At 32.2% G+C, this 18,411-nt stretch overlaps 1 protein-coding gene across 1 annotated transcript; it reads left to right on the top strand.

Annotated features, from left to right (window-relative positions):
- Positions 1 to 43: 43 nt before the first annotated feature.
- Positions 44 to 15,779, top strand: LOC133181510 (uncharacterized). Its single transcript, XM_061315998.1, has 3 exons — positions 44 to 247; positions 8,171 to 8,366; positions 12,615 to 15,779. Exons 1-3 carry the CDS (start codon positions 44 to 46, stop codon positions 14,759 to 14,761), a joined length of 2,547 nt encoding a protein of 848 aa, XP_061171982.1. The 3' UTR covers positions 14,762 to 15,779.
- The last annotated feature ends 2,632 nt before the right edge of the window (positions 15,780 to 18,411 follow it).

Raw genomic sequence — 18,411 nt, 5'->3', positions numbered from 1 at the left:
TTCAGTCATCAGTGATCAAGGCAGCAGATGTTTCACAGGAACGATGCCTCGGACAAGAAAATGGAAAGCCAAAACCACAACAAAAACTTCACCACCTGAAACTGTGGAGAACTCTCTGCTAAAAGATTACGATGACAATATTATACGAACTTTGGCTACTGCTGAAGACTTCGTTGTAAATAATCCACCCTCACTGATGGGGATGCTGTACGGAGACTTGCCGCCATCAGTTGTATGGAAAGTTTTGGTGAGATTTAGTTCCAGACATAATATTAAGTCAGTGAAAGGGTGTTGCGGTTGATGAAGTTTTAGCCTTGGTAGTTTATAAATAAATCAGCTAACTAAAAATTAAAAAAAAAAACCCGCACATATTGACTAATATAGTACGACGTAACACTCGAACACCCAAAATGGTATTCTCTATTGAGAAGTTGAGGGGGAATATAAAACGAGCCATCAACTTCTCAATAGAGAATACCAAAAGAGGTAAGAGACATTTTTAAGGACATACATGTGCTCTACAATGTATCTTTCCCACTGATAAATTTTCAAGATATTCCTAAATTAAATTCATAATAATATAGCAGATGATCTTGACCACAAAAAAAAAATCAGCATACATTACCGGGAGTTTTGAACAGATATCAAATGATGAAAATCCTTGCATTCTTTAAAGAAAAATTAACAAAAGTATAAATTTAGGTGGTATTTCCTTTAAATTTGATTCAGAGTTGGTGAACATCATGAATCAACTAACAAAGTTTGATGATTCAAAGCCAATTAGTGTCTGAAATATTAAAATATAGACTTAACTTTTGAAGATTTATTAAAATATTTCAGATACTACTTGGCTAAGAATCATCATACTTTGTCAGATGATACATTTTGGGTCCTCGGAGTACATCAACTGAAAAGTAGGTCACCATCACAGTCTTCGACAAATTCCGGGAGTCAGAAGCCCGGGACCTGGTAAAATTGGAAGCGGGCATGTGGAAATTGCATACTTACAAGCCCGAAGGGCGTGTAAATTCTGAGGCTAAGCCTCTGTATTATCAAATTAAATAATACCAATAACATTAAATGTACTTAAAAGTCTGATTTTTCATCTAAAGTGGAGCATCAAATAAAATTTTAATGATAGTTTATTCTACCGCGATTTCCAAGGAACTCTTTTTCAAAGGAGACACAAAAAGTATACATGCTGAAACCAATATGTGACTTCCAAGGAACTCTTTTGCAAAGGAGACACAAAAAGTGTACAGGTTGAAAACAATATTAATGGCGAGACAATAGATCAATAGAAATGGATTTCGGATCATTTCCTTGGCATGAAAAGGCAAATAAGAATAAAATTATTTGATAAAATTCTGGGCATGTAAATATTTGTTCGGGCTAGCGTAATAAGTGGTTAAACCTGCCCAAAAGGCATGTACTGAAAAAAAGATTTGGCGAAGACTGCATCACCTACTTTTTTGAGGCGCATCGCTATCAGCGATGTAGCCTCATTGCTGACGACCCCCAATTCTTTCTTTCGATTACTGCGGTGAAAAGGACTCCACAATATTGATTCTAAATATGCTATTGAAAATAGTGCAAATGTATATTAATGAGTTGGTTATATTCATTGTCTATTTTTAAATATCAAATAACATAAACTCTCACATATACTTAGGTATATGTTTTTTATACGTTGAAAGCAAGAAAGAAAACAAAAATGAAACAAACAAAAAGAGAGAGAAAAAAAAACAACAACGAACAAACGTGCGCTACGCGGAGTAAGATCTATTTGCATCACAACAGCTCGTACTATAAATTATTAGGCCTTGTAAGATGACATTGCTTGTAGGAACAGTGTTCGAAATTCAGAATTATTTTCTATGGGTCCAAAGGACCCACAGAGAAAGGGACCACACGAGTCCTTCCAGGGCAGCATAGGCCCAAAAAAAATTATTTGGGAAAAAGAAACTTTTACGTATTGATGATCTCAGTAAGTTTATCGCTTCATATGAAATATGTCAATTTAATAAAGGGTAACTACAACTCGCAAGTATTAACAATATGAAACACTAAAACATAAATTGTCACACAGTATATAACAAGTAAAGAGTTTAACATGTGTTTAGATTTTTCCTCGGAATTACAATTTCTGTTTTTAAAATCGGCGGGTAGAAAATTACACAGGTTTCTTAGATTACCACAATATCAGGGATGGGCACGATTACTGAAAAATGGTAATCGATTAATAATCGATTACTTATAGGAATTTTGTGTAATCGATTATTAATCGATTACACTCATTTTTGTCTTGTAATCGATTACTTTGGAAGATGTAATCGATTAATGATCGATTACTTCCAAGTTTTTATCCCTTCAAAGCAATATTTAAATGGTAAATGTTGATGTTATCCACTGAAGTTTGAATGTGTTCCTGCAGTTTCAGTGCAGATTCTTTCATGGTTTTATTCTGGCTAACATTCTCACTATCTTCCTATATTAAATGAATGAAAATTAAATTATAAGGAATGAAATTAATAGCTACCCAATTTATACTGTATTTATAAACTGGGGTGGAACAGTTCGCACTTTTTTATAAATTGCTTCGCGGTATATAAAGCGTAAACTGCCCCAGCCCAGAAATTCAATCCTTAATTGAAATAAGTGTTTTAATGAGAGCTATTAATTGTTTTAATAATATTGTTTGTCTTCAATGGAACTATGAATTATAAAAGTTAAACACTAGGTAGTTCACAATTTACACCTCATTATCTGCAAATCAGGGATGTCTCAGTCAACTAATTTGCCAATTAAGATAAGCAAAAACAGTGACACATTCCCTCTCTTACAGACATTTATAACATCTCACTGATATAAAAGCAACCTTACAATTTTGAATGAAAACATGAGAATGATTTTACAAATTTTAAAGTTACTAAAACACAAGTTTGAAGTTGTTTAAACATTTTCAGATATGAATAAGTATTTCCATTTTCTTCTTTTTTCGAGTACAATGTAGTTTATTTAACAAATTATTTATATTTAATACAGCGCTTAAATCTCTGTATATTTTATTAATAAATGGTTCAAATACACTTCTGAATTATTTAATACTAGACCAGTAGATCTGTAATGCAAATTTTATTGAGAATATTATTAAACTTATGATAATAAAAGTTAGGAAATCCAAACATTACACTAGGTGGTTTATATTTGATATTTATGTGACTGACTGGAAATAATTCTCCAAAATAATATCCATTTACATATAAAATAATTGAAAGTAATCGAAAAAGTAATTATAATTACATTGAAAATTTTAGCTGTAATCGATTAAATTACGATTACAAGTAATCGAAAATCTCTTCGATTACAGATTACTGTCGATTACTTGAAAAAAAGTAGTCGTTAAAATCGATTACGATTACTCGATTACAATTACCCCATCCCTGCACAATATGTTGTTAAAATGTACTTAAGTATACTTGGACAATTTTCCGTGGAAAGTTTGTAACCGCATACATATAGCATAAATTTATTCCACGCAGGAAAAAAAATCAAATCTTCAGTATATATTTAAAATGCACATGAAAAGAAGAATTGATACAATCTTGATAAAAATAACAAGTTTTACCCATCTTAAGTCCAATTTCTTTTAAAGACGCTCATTGGTTAATTTGTTTAATATATCCAATTAAAATGCAGGAATGATATAAAAGCTAATGTAAATGCAGAAACCAATATATGTAAACTTCAATCGCAACTTCTAAAGCCTTTCCAGGAAGCGGTAAAGAAAAACAACGGTGTATTTTTTCAAGCTTGCCGGAAAGGTCCAAGAAGATGTGATTGACTTTAACTTGTTTCCCGGCATCGGCCCAAAATTATTTCAAGGACCCATTTAGTCATACTATTCGTGCGTCCTTCTGTTTGTACATCAGCGCAGGACCGACGGGCCGACGCTAATTTCGATCACTGTGTAGAAATATCTGAGAAAAATATACAATAATTTTATTTTATAAAACATCACTAACAATAGGAGCAAGATGGTTGATTTTTTATAGAAATAGAAGGAATATTATTATTTTTTCACTTTGATGAAACGAATAGTAAGATGTCCAACTGAATAAATGTTTGCAACAAGCGCCACCTTTCGGGGAATCGAGGGTGACATGAAATGGTGAAATGATTGGTTTTTGGTAAAATGTTGGTTGAATATGATTAAATGACTGATAAAAACATGCAATGGCTGTGGATTTCAATTAATAGGATTAGCAATACCTCATAACATAGACGTTTTGAGTTCAATCCTTACCGCCAAGGTTTTCTAGAGACAATTTTATCGAAAATATCGGAGGAAATTGGCCGCCATTGACGGGTTTCATAGTATACGGTATACCACGCCCGATTGTCTTTAGTTTTTTTTTATCCAGTATTATTTATATGAACATTTCATGTATCCCACTGTGCTTTATGTATTATGCCATTTTGATTGAGAAAACTAGTCTAAGACAAAGTAATGATATTTAAAAAAAAGTGCACATGTTGAAGAAACTAAAAAAACTTCAGATATGATATTATATAGAATTATTCAATAATCATTCCTTTCTAAATTCTCATTCATTATTTCATCTTCCTACTATGATAATAATGAAAGAATTGAAATTAAAAATATAATTAAAATCAATTATAAATTAATTTAAATATCAATGAATTGTAATTGATATCTTAAAAAAATGTTTGTTTGACCTCTCCTGACCTACTGGCTAAAATGCCAAGACTCAAAACATTTTTTAACATCAAAGAAACGATATTTAATTTTTTTTTTTTTCCTGATTTTCCCTCAACATGTAAGTTGAATTTTTCAGAGAATTTTTTTTTTTTTTGAGTTTTCTATCTTCAATGCAATGCGCCTCTCAGGCCTTCATGCCTTTGATTGAAGGTTTATGGCTATATTTAAATATTTCAGATACTAATTGGCTTAGTATGTCATCAGGTCGCGGTGACCAGCTTTTTGAATTTATGAAGGCAATATCTATATATTTCATGTAAGAGACTTAGAATTATCAAACTTTGTCAGTTGATGCAATTTGGGGTCATCTGAGAATATCTGCCAAAAAGAAGGTCACACCGTAACCTACTTTTTGAAGTTCACGGCCTTATCTGAATATATTTAAGAAAATAAGGGACTAAATTCAAATCAGCAAAGGATCATTCTCTATAAGGCCGTTTTGCGGCCTACAATGACTTCAAATTTTCAAATAGTATTTTTTCCCTTAAAAACTGCATGACTCAGTAGGCTAATGTTCCAGTTTAATGATAAATGTTGATTGGTTAATGATACAAAAGTATTTGTTATGATATAGGGTCACAAAGTAAGGTACTATCGGTCCGTATTAGCATTAGGGTAATGGGAAAACTCAAGAGGGTTGGTGTGTTAGGTAACTCCTACACATGTCATAACCACCTTTAACCAACACCAAAATTTGCATGTAAACTTCTTATGAACATAAAAAGTGACTACCAAATTATCAACTTGGTTAAAGGTGGTTATGACATGTAAATAAAAACTTTTCGCTTCATTTTAACGATATATGCAGGAAAAGCTAACTACTCACAATGGAGGATATCAGCTTATGTAGATTATTTCTTATTATAAACTTCAACTTAGAGTACATGTTTCTATTGATTTACTAAGAATTAATATAAGCCATGCATGTTTACTCAAAAAAGGTAAACTTTTTACTTAAAAAATCTAAAATCAAAGGACTGAAATGACTGGTTGTTATGAAATTACGTGAAGACAAGTCTCATTGAACTATCTGCTAGAAATAAAGAAATTTTTTTATAGACTATAAGGCATGAATATAAGTTACTTATTATAATTATTATTATTAATAGGGTAGTTTAGTTTATCTATGCTAATTCTTTGTATTTGTATTTCCTTAGGAGTACTGCATATTTGTTATTAGTTCTAGAAATGATAAAAGCTATTTTTGTTGTAGCGGGAAGATGCATTTGATATTTGTGTTATAGACTTAATTTTTCTATGGGTACACATGTAACTTTTATAGATGGAGAATTACTGATGGGATGGTTTCATAATGGAAATTCTCGCCTCGACCTTTTAGAAGGACACTTTTCCGTATGAGTGACATAGGATCCATGTATTTTGTTAACTGGGTGTTGAGAGGACTCAATCTATTCATCACACTTCTTTGGTAGCATCAATATAAGTTATGAGAACAGTAGTTCTGTCTTAGAAAATAAAACGCCAAGGAGGAAAGGGGTTCCTAAATGTCACGTGATTGATAATTGAATGTTGCTTTACGTCATTTTAGAATTTTTCACCCAGATAAAGAGATCATCCACTTAAGGTGAAGTGTCACAATTTTGATTTATGCATGGTTTCAGTATTGACCAACACCTACCGTGGGGCAGGACCTCCTTCTTTAAGATAATATCCAAAAGACCCATGACTTTTACTTTCAATGCTGAGGACTTAGCAAAGGAACTGTCACTACCCGTGTTAAACATCTTAGTTCTTGACGCAGCACGGAAAGAGAATTTAGTCCTCAGGTTTCAAGAGTGCGAAAGGAGTGTCATCTCTTACGGTCCATTTTGTTCCTGAGATGTTGTAGAACTCTGTTAGTCCATGGATATACTAAAACTTCTGATATGCGTAGTGGAAGGAACTGTTGAAAATCTAAAATCTACTCCATTTTATGGAGTGCCGTTGGGGGGGGGGGGGGGACTCGACTTTTACACATACATTTGTATATTATAGTTTAGATAGCATTTTAAATTAAATATATTGTTTTACATGCGTAATTAAATTGAATAAAAGCAACTCTTACCATGTTATTTCATTTTACGTCGATATATATATTTTTAATACAACCTTTTGAGTTTTATGTACTGACTATTAAGATGTACTTGCATTAATATTTTTATCCTGTAAATTAATGAATTCTTTATTTTTTTTTTTTTTTATTTTTTTTGCAAATGTAGACTATATTTTATAAATTACAACTTAATTTTGATTTAATCACAAACAAAATTCATTCATTGCTTTAAACATTTGATACACAACTTTTATAGTTCAATAGAAACTTAGAAATCTCATTTCTTGCATGGGCATTTTATGCGTAAAATAGGTACCACATCTATAGAAACAATACACAATTACAATATAAACATATATGAAATAATACTTTTAATTAAATGCTAATTAAACATTTTTCAACATCATACGAGGTGCATTTTGTAAAGATTTACATTCAAAATATGCAAAATGTGAATGCATCAAAATTCTTGCCATAAAAAAATATCTTTAGCCTTAAATTAAACAATCTTTGCTTTTATTACTTAAGTCTGATATGTTTCCGACATAAATAAACAATTTTTGATCATTTACATCTAGAAACATGCATAGAAACTTGATGTAAATAGACCTACCCTCAATTTTTCTTTACTTGACGACCGTTTGTGATTTTTAAACCACGCAACTTAGGTGATCGATGTTGAAAAACAAACATCAAAATCATGAAATACAATGATTAAAGTTACATAAAATCACATTTTTAAGTGATTTTATCGTAGGCCGGAAAATGGCATTATAGAGAATCATCCTTTGTCAGTTTATGCATCTTGGGTTCTCAGAATGTCTTAACCAAAATGTAGGTCACAATGACCTATTTTTGGAATTTCAAGGCTTTATTTAAATAGAATTGGATACTTAGAGGCTTCAAATAGAAGTGATAGTTTGTATAATTTATCAGAAGAGCAATTCAAGGCTTTTGGGCCTCCTGTTGTATTATTTTTATATAGCATTTAACACTTCTTAGGACAGGATATTATAGTTCAAAATTTGCAATATGGGTCAGAAACTCATAAAACAGGCTTAGTGAATATATTATACTAGACTCTATTTTAATGTGTAATATTTTTAAAATTTTCAAATAGTTCATTTATAAAATATTTTCCAACAAGTAAAAGTTATGTTCAGACAAGTAAATTTCACAATCACTTGTTTGAGTGTTTGACTTCATAAATATGAATTTTCAAACTTCAGGGCATGTTTCCATGGTTATCATGACACTAGCAAACCAAACAATTTTCAGAAAAACAGCAGAGCCAAGTCAAATTTTTAACACTAAATTCTAAGAATATTTTTCAGTATCTTGTCAATCGTCAGATCACATCTGAGGAAGAATGCACCCTTCTGTGTTTGTTGACGGATTACCTGGCTGGAGAATGTGTTGACCTTGGACTTCTAAACCCCAGCAACAAGTACAACACGCAGACACACGTCTTACTAGAAGAAGTAGCCAATGCATGGAATAATGTTCTACAACAACCTCGTGTTTTCAAAGGTCTGCAAGTTTAAAAAGAATTGCTTGTTGTTCCCTGCTTTTTCTGAAAGTGGGGGATATTAATTTAGGTCTGTCTGTCCATTTGTCTGTATTTCTATCTGATATCTCGAGAAGTTTTTGAGCTTTTGCAATGAAATTTTATACCATAACTCCCTATGGCCCCGCCCGCCCGCCCCTCTCAAAGTGTCCCACCCTGTTTATCAAGTCAATTGGAAATTTGTTGGCATCGATCATGTTCAAAGTTTTAGAGTTACTCCCAGTTTGTATTAAAAGTCGTGTGACACTATTTTTAGCACAGGAGCATGTGGAGAGTTATTACATGTAATACAGGTTGTTGGCTGACTTTATTTTGTAATTACATCTATTAGAACTGTTTAATAAAGATTGTGTAAAATTTTGACAATATCGATCGTGTCAAGAACAAAATATACATTTGGATCTAAATTTGCTCTTGAGTACATCTTGACCTATGATTTTAACAAGAGGAATATAAAATAAATTATTTAGAAATTTGAAATAAGAAATGTTTTATATTCCAAATATATAAAAAAGATAAAATAAGCTGATTTTTTCTAGGGCTGAGACGATACAACTTTTTCTATATCGATACGTATCACGATATTTGAGCCACGATATGATATGTATCACGATATGTTGGATTGGTTATAAAATGTGTTTTTGTATTGAAATGAACGAAACATTTCTTCACAAATAAGACAAATTTATTCAAAGAAGTTGAAAATCTGTTGCAAAACAAAGTCATTTTACCTAAGTGGTATTAATTATTATGTAATTCATATTTAGCATTTTTATTTTATATTTTTAATCCAAAATGTTTAGTAAACAAAGAAAAACATAAGTAAGAAATTTTTTTTTGCAATATTTCGATATTTCTTCCTACGTATTGATGTGCATATCATCCTCACATTGAATCGATATTATCGATATCTCGATAAATTGTTCCAGCCCTAATTTTTTCATCAACATACTTTTTTTTATTGAAATGAATTTGATAATTCCACTAGAATTATGCATGTGTATGGGGACATTTTCAACCATGTCAAAATAAAAGACAAATACACCGTGTCGCGATGATACCTTGTACACATAATATCTTCATTCACTACTGTTTAGGAAGGATAAAACACAAAAGTATTTTGATGCACATTATGTCTCAAATAAAAGAAAAATTGGAATTTATTTCTTCTCATATTTTGAACGTAACGTCTGTCAGTCTCAATACACCGGGTACATTGTTATGAAATGGGCCATTGTTTATGGAAACTATTTTATCTTTCTTGTCTACTGATAGAAAATTTACATATTTATCAATTAAGTGATCCCAGATTCAACAGAAAAGCAGGTGTTTAGAAATTAACAAATCTGTGGGATGCTTCCTGTATCTGTCATGGCAAGTGGGCTTTAAGTTCTATTTTAAGAATGGAGCTCTGAGATGTTTCTTCGTATACATTTGACTTAAAGGTTATGAATATTTAAATTTTCTCCAGTGTTCTATACAAATATGTTTACATTTCGATAAGAAGAGCTACCGAGAGAACCCGAGAAGCCACGAACTTTTGTCTGTCAAGTGTTACGTTACACAAAGTATGTTATGTTCATAAAAATATAAGTTGTCTTCATCCTAGATTTTAAACATGTATCAAATATTGTCAACTAGTAGGTGTATTTTGGGTTTGTTTGTTTTTTTTATATTATGAACTTGCACTCTTCATCACTACATAAACACTTAAAATTTGACATTTCTTACATAACGTACTGATTGACAGACATTGCCTGAATACTATCGTAAAGGTGACGGACAAAACGAATGTCTGTTCATGTTACGTGAATCAAACCGGTGCATTCAGATTTATATGTTCAGTGAATTAAACCAAAAAGTATTTTTATTTAAGAACATTAATGTATCGTAAGGCAGAATTTGTCTTTATAACTTAAACGATACAATTTTGTAGTTGTTTTCTTGCAGTTTTTAAAACAAGTCTGTTAGGGTTACGTGCATCCGTACATGTTACGATATAGGTTTGATCTATATGAAATAATTTATTTTTTTAAATTTCATTAGTATTTTCATAAATAATGATATCTTGTATATTATAATTTCAAGAATAAAAGATAAGCTTTGAATGATAAATTTTATTGGCTTGTTTCAAGAGTGAATTTAGTGCCATTTACAATGTGAAAATTTTGTATAAGAAGATTGTTATGTAGATGTTTACAGTAAGTGAGTAATAGAAAATAAAAAAATAAAATCCTCCTGTCTGCCCCAATTTTAAGCAACATTAGAACTAAAATCTAACTTTAAATTTATGTGGCCTTAAGGCCAAAAGCTGAAAAATCAACCTCTTTTTCTTTCTCCATCTGCATTTGTTTCCACTAATCCAACTCTTCTAATAACAAATTCATCCATTCCTTTCTAATAAATGTTGCTTCTGGAAGTCCAAACATTCAGAATAAGATGACTTACTTTCTGAAGTGTAACAATACATTGTACTTTCGGCATACTCATTGTTCGAATCATAGAGCCGACTTCATTTGTCACACATCTCAGCGGAAAAAAAGTTGAATAATTTGAAATTCAATGTTTAAAAAAAAAAAAAACAAAACAATAAAATCATTTTACAAAATAACAACAGATTTTAAATATATGAATGACCATTTGTTTAAGAAGTACAAACAATTGAAGAACATCCAGATTTGCTAAAAAGTATCTGTATTTTAATACTCAGTATTCCTGCCATTTCTCTAAAACAGGCAAATTCCTCGCCAGTTGTTTAAACCACAGAGATTGGCGAATGCTGGCAAACCTCCAATGGTCAAGCAGCGCATTTGGCGTATGCTGGTTTGACAAATGAAGTCTTACCTTACGATTGTCACTAGCATAAATATGTTATGCCCCTAAAATGACTTGAGATTTATCGCTTTCTTGACTTTAGGTAGTAAGGTAGATAATCATGAGGTGATCACAATACTAAGTATTTTCTGTTTTCAAGAAATTTAAATTTAAAAAAAATTGCAAGGAGAAAGGAATGCATAATTCAGGGATCGACATTAACGGTTGTCCAATTGCCCGGGGCAAGTAAATTCTCTGTTCGGGCATGTGAAACTGCCAGTGTACTTGTCCGATCGGACGAGTGAATATTTTCGATAGAAATATTTTTTTAATCTTGCATTAGTTTATAAACAAAACAATAACACTTGATTTCCGCGAAGAACTTGACATTGTAATGTTTTTGCATTTGGAATTCCTCGGTAGATTTTATTCAGAAATCCATTATTCTGTTTTCTTTCATGGTACCGTTATTAAAAAAAAATAAACAATTTATTTACATTCTTATTATGAAACTAGAATAGTTTATTTATTCATTCATGGAATATAAAGGTCTCCAGTTATTCTCGGCACATAATGTATCCTGATCAGGACATGTATGTTTCAAAACATGGCTGTTTTCAATTAGCGTGGCCTCAGTTTTCCGACGAAAAAAAGCAAAATTCACAAAAAATCCTAAGAAAATAATTTTTAAAAATATGAATTTTATTTTAAACAAAATAGATATTGCTGCATGGCAGTGTGTGTTTACAGTATAAAAGACAGGAAAGTGGTATACATGTACATGTATTTACAAATGTAGGATCACCGACACATCAACATTATTAAAATGTACTTTGTCACTCTTTATTTACAATAATAAATTTAATCACCGGTATTTTCTTCTTTCTAAATTTTGGGCAACCAAGTTTGCAATCGGACAAGTCAAAATTTGAGTTCACTTGCCCGAAGGACAAGTGAATCTGAAAGTTAATGTCTATCCCTGTAATTGTGCTTTTAAGTTCTGTTAAGTAATAACAGGAAGTAGATCTAACATGAATGATTATATGGAGGATATGCAAAAATTGCTGTAAATTCTTTATTCTTCTTTTTTGTAGCATTAAGAGAGCCATGAATTCATGTCATCCAAGAAATGAAAAAAAACCTTCCAAATTCAGTTTGATTTGTTTTCTTCAAACATGAAACCAAATCTCCTTGTTGAAAAAGCTATTTCTAAAACCACAAAAATTGACCCCACGATATTAGTGATTTTACAGTTGAACCTTGTGAAAATAAAATGCAATTGTCATGCAAATAAAGTTAAAGTATTAGTGATTAACATTAAAATATTTTCATGAAAACATAGTTAGCAGTTTGGACTTATTAAAATCTAGGTCAAGTGTTGAACCAATTCTTTTCAGATAACAAGCTGCTGAAGTCTTTACTGTCCAACTTGAAGAAAAGCCTGTCCTCTTTCACTGTGTTTGGTTTTGACCACTACTTTTCAAGGACACTAGACATCGTCAGTAAACATGAACTAAATCAATCAATTGTTCCATTTTTCACCTATCCTATGGTACCAAAGAACTTCTCCATCCCGGAATACAAGGTTAAAAGGATTCTGTCAGCTGGTAAGGTACCAAGACAGGACCTATACAGTTCATATCAGGACACAGCGGGTAAACTAGTATCACAGAGCCATAAGAAACCAAGATGGGACAGTTCAGACATAGAATGGGTGCCTTCAGATGATGACCTGGACACGTCCTCCTCTATCTCTGAATTTGATGGAAAGGATTTAGATCCTTTAAGTGATGTAGACTCTCCACTCAATTCTGATTCAGAGGAATTAATTTCTCATAATAAAGAACCATTTAAAGATGTATCCAATTTCAGCAGCTCAGTCAAACCTGATGAAAAAGGCAAGAAAACCCAGAGGGATTGTTTGGAGAATTTGAAAGACCAAGGAGAAAAGTTTGCTGTTGAGCAGAAGGAGAATCTTATTGGCTGGAAAGATCACTACCATTATGAATTTGGATACTCGTCACCTCTCAAAGACAAAAAAGCACTTCAAAATTGCCAAAACCTATCTAATAGCAAACAGTCAATTAACTCTATAGGAGACACCTATACTGATTACTCAGATTGTTCTCTCTCTCCTGTAATCAGGAAAAGATGTAAAGACAGTCCTCCAAGAATCAGAAAAGGTGAAGTACGAGAAAATGAAAGGAAAGTGAAAACAGCACAGAGAGATCTGTATGCTGATGACTCAGATCAATCACTTTCTCCCATTGTCAAAAAAAGATATAAAGACAGCCTTCCAAGTTGTAGAAATGATGATTTTAGAGGAAAAGACAATAGATTGAAAACAGCACAGAAAGATCTGTATGTCAGTGAATCAGGTTATTCACTTTCCCCCATTGCCAAGAAAAGGTATGAAGGCAGCCCTTCAAGGTGTAGAAAAGAGGATGTCAGAGATGAGAAAGAGAAAAGAAAACAAAGAGATGGCAACGTTGGTGTAAAGGACAAGAAAGGGAAAACATTAAAAGATCCAAAAGAAAAGTTGAGTTTAAGTTATGACAGTGAGCTGAAAAGAAAGGAGGTTTGTCAAAGATGGACAGACATGTCTGGCAGAGAGGAAGAAAGCAAGAGTACAAAGAAAACTTGGGGATACCTTTACGATGATGAATACTTACTCTCTCAACCCACAAAACCCAATGAAAGAAAAAACGGGGTTCCTTTAAAGCTGAAGAAATTATCTGGTGGCTCACATTATAAGAACATAGATATGGAGAGACAACAGTCAAGAAAACAGATGATAAAGGCTTTTTCTGATGATTCAGATTCTTCTCTGCCAGATCTAGATGATGATCAGAATGTACCATACAGCATTAAGCAATGTTGGGAAGATTCTCTGAGTACTGATCAAGTCCTATTTCAACAGACTGAGGAAGATGATTATTATGCCAGACGAGTTGGATTTAGGTCTTTTTATGACACTGCAAGTGATGTAGAAAGTCTCTGCTCCTCAGAATACAGTGATGGTGAGGCATCTGTGAATCATTTTATTTCATGTAGTGAAGGAGGTGGAGTTTCTGAGAAAAGCAAAAAAGACGGGTTTGTTATGTGCAAAGAACAGAAACATGATATAGGGAACAAACAAGAAGACAGATCTACTCCTGGGAAAACATTCAGAAAATGTCATGAAAGCAAAGAAAAACTTAGTGGTGGCTCTGAATTCCTGTATGATGATATGAGTTATGTCTCTGAAACAACCAAGCAGAAGAAACGTAAAGATTGTAAAGATCATGTCTGTGGAAATCCAGCAAAGAGATTAAAGCACATTTCTTCTCCAAAAAGGATGGACCTAGAAAATGAATTGATTAAGAAAAGTATGTATGAAGAAAGCTTTCATCATGCTGCTCCGTACAGAACTCCAGAAATCACCAAGCCTAACAACAGAGATATAGGGAGAGAGATTCTTCCATCCAGCCCACAAAATCCTGAGAAGACACCATCCAAGTCTAGGAACCAAGACATTCGCAATTTTTTTAAAGGTTGTTGTTAATATTTAAGTCCATTATCTGAATATTGTGATTTTTGTCCTAGTCAGCAATGGATGTGCCAACTTTGTTGATTTTATTACATTTCAAATTTTCATTATCTTTTATCGCAGAAAATGCAGATTACCGTATACAGTTCTCTCAGTTTTAGAAATTGTGCCTCTAAAACACATATTGGTATGGAAATGTGTTAATTAGTTAATTAGTGGCAAGATTTACAGTTTTATGCTATTAATGCTGTTAAATGAAGTGTTGATCAATTTTGAAAAAGACCAGTGTACATGTTAAACATAATATCTTTGAATATGATAAAGGTACAGGATGCTTTTTTTTCGTAATTACATGTAATAATTTTTGAAAAACTAAGCAATTTACAGTGAAATACAAAGATGTTGCATAAAAGCAAGTTGGTTAAATTGGGGTCACAATAGGGGTACAAAGGTTAAGGTAGGTGTAGATTTATATAAACATCCTTAAAATTAACAATCCTATTCTTAAATTAATAGAGGCATTAATATTTATGCTGTTTTAAATTTGTTGATGGCATTACCCTCTGGTCAAGGTTAGGGCCACAATAAGGGGCCTCATTGCATACTGAATTGCCCTTGAAGTCAAAGCATTGTGACTCAGATAACCATTGCTATCCATGGTCCATTTGGTTTTGGTTTTGTTTTTTGTATGTTTAATTTTACTCTAAACTCATTGATATTGAGAGATGCATGTTTCATGGAGTGTTGAGTTTTAGTTTTGATAAGTTTTATTAGTAGAGGCACATAAGAGGCTATTTTGTAGAAGTAGTTTTAGTAGTACTAAGTAGTGCATGCATCATAACAGTAGTAGTAGTGGTAGTGCATCCATCAGTAGTGCTTTTGAGAATGTTTTAGTGCTAGTATTACTGTAGATTCCTTATTTTACGCGAGTACTTAATATCGCGAAATGGCCCAAGGGCGTCAATTCGCGAGAAAAATAATTCACGAATGGGTGATTTATCTAGAGATTCAACCTACATTAAAGCACCATCAAAATAAAAGCGTGTAATTTTATTTCGCGAGTGGTGCTTCTCAGGTAATTACACGATTATTTATTCCTCGCGTATATTTAGGAATCTACAGTATTCTGAAGGGAAGAAAATCACCTTACATAAGAAATCCTTTATTTTGTTTCTATATTTAATTTTAGGGAAAAAAATATTAAGGTCAAGATCTAGATTTTTTTCTTTATAAAAAGTGCCTATAGATTTTTGATACACTAAATATGAATTATTTTAATAAACAGTATTAAAGAAGAAAGTTTTTGGTCATAAAAATTGTGCATGGGTATTTTTAGGGTGAAGAAAGTCGTGTAAATAAGGGGGGGGGGGTTTATGCCCCCATAATCAAACATATAATTTTTAGTCTGTCTGTCAATATGTCTGCAAAAACTATAACCTTCCCCATAATTTTTTAAATGGTTGCTGCTAGGGCTTTCATATTTCACATGTGTATTCATTATAACAAGACCGTTCTTTGGGTACCAACATTTTTTACCTTTCGACCTTGACATTTGAGTTTGACCTACTTTGAAAAACTTTAACCTTGGCCCATATCTTTTGGCTGCTAGGACTTTCATATATCAGTGTATCAACATTTTTGAGCGCTTGACCTTGGAGTTTGAACTACATCTGAAAAACTTTAACCTTGAACTGCCATGTGGGGGGCATCAGTGTTTCACAAACACATCTTGTTTTGTTTTTGTTTTGTAGTTGGTAGTAGTAGCAGTAGTGCATGCACTGTTACAGTAGTGCTTTTCAGAATGTTTAAATGCTAGTGTACTGAAAATAGTATCAACTGATTTTATGTTGTGAATTTTAAAGGCTTTCATACTAAACCTTTCTCAAATTATCAATTTGCCCTGTAAAGCAGTACTGCAATTATCATGAAAGGGCTAATTAGATTTTTGTGAAGTCATGCAGACATCTTTTTTTTTATGTCAAGTAATACTCATGTCAGTCTCAGGGATGCAACTCCCATTTTTCTTAAAACATGTTCTTAGAGTACTTTACTGTGCTTAATATTTGAGAAATGATGGGGGAAAATCACTGGAGGGTCTTTTTTTCCCTCCACTTTATGCAGCAAACACAAAATTATGTAGGGAAATTGGGTAGTGTTATATTTTGAAAGATGTGCAAAAATACAATTTATTTTCTTTCTTTCTTTAGAAAGCATCTTCAATTTTTAATCATTAAAAAACAACATATTAATGAACAAAATTTTAAACTGGTTATTTTACTAAGTTGTATAGTTTTTCATTTGTTTTATATGTTTACAAAACATACCAATAGCACCAGAAAATTAAAAATTTTAGGAATATATGTATATTGCCATTTTTTCTTTAAATATATTTATATTAAAATTTAATAAATGGAATTTCAGTATCGGGAGGAACTTTAATATCAGTTACATTGCATTGGCCATCAGAAGTACAATTGAAAATTCAGATCCTTATGTACATTTTTTTTCAATTTTCTACGAAGTCCATTTCTTCTGTTAGTTCATAAATTGGCATTAATTTTCTATGATATACAGAAGCTCCATGTTCAAGCTTTCATGTATGTTCAATTGCACTCAATTTCATTGTTTGTATTTCATGTAAGACAGAGACAAGTCAAAATCACGTATACTGAGTTTTTGCAAGAATTGTTATAAGTCGCATAAAGAAGAAATATATTAAAAGATGGTTCATTCTAGATATGCATACGTAATATTGAATTCAATGGATATTGCCACTGTTTTTGTTGTCTTTTTTTTTTTTAGAAAAGATTTGATTTAACTGATAAATCAGAGGGGTTTTTTTTTTCGCTGAGTGTTAATCCGAGTGATTTGAATGATTTTAATTTTAAATAAAAGACAATTTCTTCCCTCTTCTGAACCTTTTCTTTTAGGTCACAGGAGCTGAAAGCTCAAGTGAGCTTTTCTGATCACCTGTTGTCTGGCGTCCTTCTGTAAACTTTTTACATTTTCTACTTCTTCTTGAGAACCAATATTAACCAAAGTTGGCAAAAAAAAACATCTATAAGTTAAGGATGGATTCTTCCCTTATTGTATTTAAAAATTCATGAAACACACAATCAAGAAGACAAGATCTCAAAGTATCATATCAGTTGAAATTGGCTGTCTTATTTTTGTAACAAGATCAGGTCAAAAATTCATGGTTCGCCAACTTGTATTTAAGGGGTAATGACCCTCTGCTCGAAATTTAACAAAAAAAATTAACTCTAAACATTAGTTTCCATCAACAACTATAGCAATAGTTTCAAAAGGAAAACGGTACGATGTATGAAGCGGTGCTTATTATTTCAGCATTGCATTTTATGTTTGACCATGATATGGAGAAAATTTGACACAGGGAATAGGAGATATTGGAAAAGTAAAAGGTTTGATGAAATAATTGTATTGAGAAGCTCTGAAGTTCATTTGAACTATACAAAGTGGGAGCAGAGCAAACACGTGAGGCCATGGAGGAGTAAGCATCCCCACTCGACCAGTCACACGGAAAAATCTCTAGACAATTCAGTGCAAAAATAAATGCATTACAATTTGTATGAAAAACGCCAGTCAGCATTCATCTTAGATTGTATTTGCTAACATTGTCATTGTATCGACCAGAGAATTTGTAA

The sequence above is a fragment of the Saccostrea echinata genome, unplaced genomic scaffold, assembly GCF_033153115.1.
Source record: "Saccostrea echinata isolate AGI-Se365-2 ecotype Australia unplaced genomic scaffold, CSIRO_AGI_Sech_v1 ptg000009l, whole genome shotgun sequence".
Lineage (NCBI taxonomy): Eukaryota > Metazoa > Mollusca > Bivalvia > Ostreida > Ostreidae > Saccostrea > Saccostrea echinata.
Note: the sequence above shows the minus strand (reverse complement) of the source record. Positions and strands in the feature narration are given on the sequence as shown.

Excerpts from the sequence above, each read along its gene's own strand:
- LOC133181510 (XM_061315998.1), top strand. The coding sequence starts at position 44 with ATGCCTCGGACAAGAAAATGGAAAGCCAAAACCACAACAAAAACTTCA. Across the intron at positions 248-8,170 it reads CAGTTGTATGGAAAGTTTTG|TATCTTGTCAATCGTCAGAT; the intron begins GTGAGATTTAGT and ends AATATTTTTCAG. Across the intron at positions 8,367-12,614 it reads ACAACCTCGTGTTTTCAAAG|ATAACAAGCTGCTGAAGTCT; the intron begins GTCTGCAAGTTT and ends AATTCTTTTCAG.